The sequence below is a fragment of the Callospermophilus lateralis genome, chromosome 18 (genome assembly GCF_048772815.1).
Source record: "Callospermophilus lateralis isolate mCalLat2 chromosome 18, mCalLat2.hap1, whole genome shotgun sequence".
NCBI classification, from domain to species: Eukaryota; Metazoa; Chordata; class Mammalia; order Rodentia; family Sciuridae; genus Callospermophilus; species Callospermophilus lateralis.
This window is the reverse complement of record NC_135322.1, coordinates 64,113,640-64,120,129: the sequence shown is the minus strand read 5'-3', so window position 1 is coordinate 64,120,129 and position 6,490 is coordinate 64,113,640. Positions and strand designations below refer to the sequence as shown.

Below are 6,490 nucleotides of genomic sequence, written 5' to 3'. Positions count from 1 at the left end.
CACCTGTGGCTGCTGGAGGAGCCTTCTGAGCTGGGAGGGTGAGGCCGTCTGGTCCCCTCCCTCCCTGCAAAGGTCGGCTCTAGAGGGACCTGCATTCCAAGACATTCTTTCAAAAACGTTAAAAATAAAAAGATAAATACTCAACCAAAAAATAAAAGTATTTGATAATGGCTGGTCTCACGTGTTGCCTTTCGCCTAAAAATCCTCCCCGCTTTGGCCAGGGCGGGGACTCAGCAGAACTCTGGGGGTCGAGAGCCTCAGCGGCTCAGCGCCTCCCTCCGCAGCCGGGTTCCACACGGTCGACAGAGAACAGCCCGGGCTCTGCAGTCCCACCAGGCCCCAAGATCACGTTCTAAAGCCCGCAGTGAGCCAGTGGGGGGAGGAGTCGCTGACCGCGGCGGCCTGGGGCCTCTGCGTTGGGGATTTCTTTCCAAATAATCCGGTTGGGGAGGGGTCAACCCTCTTTTTTTTTTTCTGCCGAAGGTTATACCTCAAGAATAAAGCAGTTTCTGTGGTGGGCTCCGAGGTCCCTGGGCCTGCCAGCCCATGCCGGGAGCGCCTGGTGGGCCGCGCAGCCTCACATCACGCAGGGCTTGATGTCTTGGTAGGTGACCTGCTGGTGGTAGTAGGAGCCCCCGCTGGCCGAGTGCATGGAGGAGGACGCCATGGCGTTGAAGGAGAAGACGAACTCCTTTCGGTCACACATGCTGGGCGACTGGGAATGATACCGCGGGATGCCTGCAAGGAGAGCCGACAGAGGGTTGGGGACACCAGATTTAGCATCAGGGCCAGCATTCAGGGTGGACAAGGCACTGTGCAGCGGCCCACGCAGCTGCCAGCCCGGCTCCAGCGCACGACCACCTTGTCACCCACTGCCTGCTCCATCCCAACTTCCCCGCCCCCTGGACCAACCCAGGCTGACCGGGTTTCTGGTCCTGAGTTGTGCACACAGGCAACCATCCCAGAACACTGCCCTGCTTCCTGCAGCTCACACACCAGGGCCTATCCGGCCTTGGACACTGTCCGTCCGGGCCAAGGGTTTCCCAAAGCCGAAGGGGAAGGGGTAAGGGAGGCAGCCTCCCTTACTGAGGCCACAGAGGCCTCTGGGAGCCAGATCTTCTGCAGCCTCCGGGCAGCTTCCTCCACCGGGTAGAGCAGAGTGAGAAGCCCCAGCCAGGCCAGGCCTGCGTCGCGGCTAGGCCGGCATCACGGTCGTCCGCAGGGCAAAAAGAAAAGCGTCAGAGGACAGATCGCTGAGAGAACAGCCCCCACCCCTGCAAGGGGACTGGTAGGGAGTTTGAAGAGGCAGCCCACCCACCTCCAGCCCGACTCCTGCCTCCTGGAGGCTGCTGACAGCTGACCCTGACAGGCCCCAGTGAGCTGCTCCCGACTCCTTCCAGAACTAGGCCCAGAGGGTGGTGGCTCGGGCGGACGGCTCAGACGGGGGGACTGTTCTACATCTTCTTTCTCAAAGAACTGTGTGTCTAGGGTGGGGGTCTGGGGACCTAAAAACCTTGATCCTGAGAAACAAAGAGCTGTGTGGCTGGTAGCCCTGACCCTCCTTGGGCCTGGTCACCGCACTGCGTCTGTCACCACAGAATGCCCCTGCACTCACTGCCAAGCCTGGTTCCTGCAAGGGCCGGGCTGAGCCCAGGGGCACCAAGCCCAGGAGGTCTGGGCCTAACTCTTCCCTTCTGGCCAGGCCCGATGGCCTGCTGGGGGATCACTAGGGGACTGCGGGTTCCCTGGCCAGGACTGAGGGTCCTGGCTCCACACAGAGACCCGTCTGAAGAGCGAGAAGACTTAAGGGACCCAAAGGACTTAGAGTATTGGAGTCTGAGACACTTTGGTGACAATGGGGCCTACCTGGTCAGGCTTGGGGCGGCCAATAGGGCAGAGTTAGAACAGAGAAACAGATAAACTGGACCAAACTGGAGGTCTCAAGCTGCATTGCCTTTCAAAGGGACAGAGTGGGACCCCGGGCACCCAGGGGAGCTGCTCCTTTCTTCAGCAGGAAGAGGGTCTCCACCATGGCAGTCAGCGGGCTTGGGGCTGGGTCCTGTAGGGCACTCACAGACACTGCTTCTAGGGACAGTCTGAGACTTCCACTCACCTTGCAGCTCAGCTGGAGCGTTGTGGCTGTTCTGGTGCAGATATGGCTGGTCCAGGGAGTGCGTGGAGAGGCTGCCGGACAAGGGGGTGGCTGCAGGGTTGCAGGGGGACAGGGGCTGCTGCTTGATGTAGGAGGCTCCGCTGTTGAGCGCCGCAGAGGCCGAGGGCGGCCAGGCAGCCGCAGAGCCTGAGTAGACTGCGTGCGGCTCCATGACCCCGCTGGCGGCCGCCGGCAACAGAGGGGAGGCCGGCACGGAGCTGTCGTGGTGCGGGTACTCGCCCGCGGCCGCGCCGCCGCAGCTGCCCATGTACGAGTGGCCGCCGTTGGAGGGCAGGTGGGGCACCGAGTGGCTGGGCAGAGCCATGCCGTCCACGTTGCCCGGCAAGTGGCCGTTCATCATGCCCAGGCCGCCCTCCAGCGCCAGGCTGTTGGGCGGACAGGAGAGGCCGCCGGTGGAGCCCTGGAAGCCATAGGTGTCCGGGAGGTGGTTGAAGCCGAGCCCGTTCATCATGCTGTACATGGGCTTCAGCGCCTGGCACTTCCTTCGGAAGCCGCGCGGCCGCCGCCGAAAGGAGCCCTCCTCGAACATGAACTCGCTGGCCGGGTCGATGGTCCAGTAGTGGCCCTTGCCGGGACGCCCGAGGCCCTTGGGCAGCTTGATGAAGCACTCGTTGAGCGAGAGGTTGTGGCGCACGGAGTTCTTCCAGCCCTGGTAGGAGCCGCGGAAGAAGGGGAAGCGGCTCTGCAGGAACTGGTAGATCTCGCTGAGCGTCAGGCGCTTGGTGGGCGAGCTCTGGATGGCCATGACGATGAGCGCGATGTACGAGTAGGGCGGCTTCTCCGGGCGCCGGATGCCGGCGTTCGTCTTCTTGGCTTTGGACGGGCCGGACGACGCGGGGTCCATGGCCGCGCCGCCTCCCCCGCCGCCGCCGCCGCCGCCGCCGTGCGGTGGCTGCTGCTTCTCGGGCGCCGAAGACATCGGGTGGCTGCTGCCTCCGCCGCCGCTGCCGCCGCTGCTCTGCGCCGCCGAGGGGCCGGGAGGAGGAGGAGGAGGAGGAAGAGGAGGAGGGGGAGGAGGGCGAGGGGGAGGGGGCTGCGCGCGCGGGGCTGGCTGCACCTCTGCCGTCATCGGCGGCCACTTCTCCCGAGCGAGCCTCGGCGCGCCCTCCCCCGCTCGCCCGCCCGCCCGCCCTCCCGAGGAGCTGCTGGATCCGCCGGCGGTTGGCTCAGAGCCCCTCTCCTCCAACTCCTCCTCCCCCACTCCTCTCTCCTCCCTCTTTCTCTCTCGCCCTCCCACAGGGGAAGGAGCCGAGCGGAGGCCGAGGGCAGCCCGGGCGGAGGCGGCGAGGAAGCTCCCCCCGGGGCTTTTGTGGGGGGAGGCAGCACCTCTGGGGCCTGCGGCCGGCGTGCGCCCCGGCTGGGAGCAGCGCTCCGTCCCCGCCGCCCGCGGCTCTCCGCGCCACGGATTCCCGCCCAGGCCCTTTCGCCGCACCTCCGCTCGGGGCGCCTCCCGGGCTGAGGTGAGACCCCGCAGGAGTCCCCTCCCGGCCTCCCTGCGGCCCCAGCCGGTGGGCGCTAGCAGGGCCCCCGCCTTCTCCGCCCCGCAGCCGCCCGCAGGACCCGCCCCGCCTCCACCAACCTGGCGAGCAAGTGTTTAGGTGCCCTCCGCCCGCGGCTCGACCCCGCGGCGCGCAAGCCCCCGGCCTTCTAGGCTCGGGCGGAGCCGCGGGAAAGGAGCCCCCGGCCCCAGGCCTTTCCCGACCCGCACAGCCCGGTGGCAAATGGCACCCGCCAGAGCAGCAGCGGCCTCCGGGTCGTGACCATCGCGGGCAGAGCGGGCTGGGCTCCGAGTACCCGCTGCGGGACGGCGTAAGTTCCCGCGAGGGACCGCCTACCTACTCTCCCCGCCCCGGGAAGGACTGTGCCGCGCCCGGGATTTTTCGGACTCGCCCAGCAGTGCGCGAGCGGGCGGCCAGCTGCCCCGGGCTGAGCGCGGGCGGAAAACGAAAGCTCAGGGCTGGTCAAGGTTGCTTTGTGTCCGGCGCCACAGGCAGGCCGGACCCAGGCGAGTGCAAAACCGCACAGGTTCCCAGAACACGCAGCCCCGCTCACTCATTTATCTGTGCACACACACACACTCGTGTGCTAGAGCATACACTTAGCACCCACATACACAAATGGTCCACTTGAAAAATCCAGTAAATCACGCAGACTCAGACCCACATGCACCGTGTATGCCCACTTCAGCACACAGTGCTCAGGCATGTGAACGTCCATTAATGCGCGCGCTCACGCACACCGAGTAGGCCCCTGGGAGCTTAAATTCGCATTCTCTCACGCGTAGGCACATCGCGCTCTGATCCGAACTCACGTATAGCCCAATTCTCCCCCAACCGCCCTGCCAATACGCCCACTGAAACTCCTTCTGTTTGGCCCCGCGGTCCAGAGTTCCCATTTTCCAAGCGCAGGTTCTGATTTCCCGAGAGATGGCAAAGGCCCTGGCAGGAAGTTTACACGGCTCAGAGTAAACATGTTCGGGGGATTCTTTAATAATAATAGAGAATTCCGCGTGCGCGGGGGGAGTTGGCCTAATGCCCCTGTGGGCTCAGCCTACCACCGCCGCGGGGGCCTCTGACACTGCGCGCCAGGCCAGGTTCCGGAAGGCAGGCTGCGCGGGTGGGGAGCGCGGGCCAGGGCGGCCCTTCAGCGCCTGGCTGCTGGCCGGGAGGGGCTTGCACGCACGCCGTCCCTAGCCAACCTCGCTGCGCCGGCTTGCGGGCTAGCTCGGGTGCGCCGGAGGCGATGTCGGGCGGAGCGCGGGATCACGCAGAAGGCCGGCGCAACGCAGCGCGCACAGACCCAGGTGAGTGCGGTTTTCCAGCGTTCCGCTGGGCGCCGGCCTGGGCAGGCAGAAGGGGGGCAAGGCGTGTTTTCGCGGGTCATCGCGAAGAGCCATACCGCTGTGCCCCGGCTCGAGCTAGGGCGACAGGCGTGTGCCGGGCTTTAAGCCCAGCTTGCGGCTCCTTCAAAGTCCACTGGCCTCTGGGGTTTCTCCAGATCTTTGTCCACCTCTCACCAACACCCCCTTCCGCAACACACACACACACACACACACACACACACACACAAGCCTTCAACTTTTTGGCGGAAGACGGCTTGACGCCTTCGGGGCGCCTGGCACTGCTGTGCGAGGAACTGGGGGTGGGTGGCTTGCCGGCTTAGCCTGCCGGGCTGTCGCCGCTTCCCCTGGCAGAGCCCGGCTGGGAAGATGGCTCTGGAGATGAGAGAGTTGCTTCCCAGCCTTGTCCTGCCTGGGGAAAGGGCGAGTGTGGGACATAACCACTTAATATTTATCTGTAAATACACAGCTGGGTGTTCTCACAGACAGACAGCCGTGGTGGACAGACGCTCTCCACTTACAGGGCCCACTTGGCATTGCTACCCACAGACACCCTCAGTACCTCCAAAGTTTTGCCTTTACCCTCCCAGCCCATGCAAACCTAGAGCCCAGGGCCACAACCCTCCCAGGGCCACACAGCCTGCCCACTGAGGGGAGCCCATGCTCCAGGCACGCCTACACCATGCTGTGCTGCATTTGCCCACCAGAGCTGGTCCCACACGCACACACAACCACAAAAACGGCCACCCCACCCCAGCGCATGCCGTGGGCACACATCATTGTCTCCCCACACACGCATGGAAGCTGCAGAGGACGGCGGCCTGGGTGCTGGAAGGGAGGTTTGATCCTGGGAAGGAGGTCTCCCCACACCTGGCCTTTAGCAGGGGTGAGCCAGTGAGGGGTGCACGGACACCCACAGCTCTCCAAAACTGGCAATAGCATCTCCATTCCCCTCTCCCCTTCCTTCACTCCCGCAGGCCTCCAAAGTGAGGGGAGTTTACAGAACACGAAGTTGGGGGCCCTTTTACTAGTAGCCTCCTTCTCCTTAGGCGCTCTCCAGCTGGGGCTTGCTGCAGATTCTTTGACTAACCCTGAGATGGGGTTTCCTACCTCCCGCCTCCAGCACACCCGTAGCCTTTCACATGCACCCCTGGGGAGTTCCTTATATTTGGGGATAAAGGAACTTCTGCCCTTTAGGGGAGAAGCTGTGGGATTATTCCTTAGGCCTGAGAGCTAGCCAGATTCCGCAGGGGAAGATCTGCAGAGTGGTGCCCAGGGAGAGAGGGGCCCAGCAGCTGGGGTCTTGGGATTGCCAAAGACTAAAGCTCTCCCCAAACCCCAGTCCCTACTGCAGTGGGAGGTGAGAGTGGGACCTGGCCGGGGAGAGGAATGAGCACCCAGTTCTGTAATATGGACCCCCCAGTTTCTTGAAAACCACGTTCCTAGCAAGATGGCTTTTCTGTGAGTTCAGAGACAAG

The 6,490-nt window shown here is 64.0% G+C and overlaps 1 protein-coding gene across 2 annotated transcripts; it reads right to left on the bottom strand.

Moving 5' to 3' along the window:
* Positions 1 to 577: 577 nt before the first annotated feature.
* Positions 578 to 3,204, bottom strand: Foxf1 (forkhead box F1). 2 transcript variants are annotated; one of them, XM_076839605.1, is made up of 3 exons: positions 3,149 to 3,204; positions 2,114 to 3,117; positions 578 to 738 (listed from the first exon to the last, which is right to left on the bottom strand). In XM_076839605.1, exons 2-3 carry the CDS (start codon positions 3,090 to 3,092, stop codon positions 578 to 580), a joined length of 1,140 nt encoding a protein of 379 aa, XP_076695720.1. In that variant the 5' UTR covers positions 3,093 to 3,117; positions 3,149 to 3,204. The 2 variants fall into 2 exon arrangements, with proteins under 2 accessions (XP_076695720.1, XP_076695719.1); XM_076839604.1 differs by lacking the exon at positions 3,149 to 3,204 and having other exon boundaries at positions 2,114 to 3,092.
* Positions 3,205 to 6,490: the final 3,286 nt, after the last annotated feature.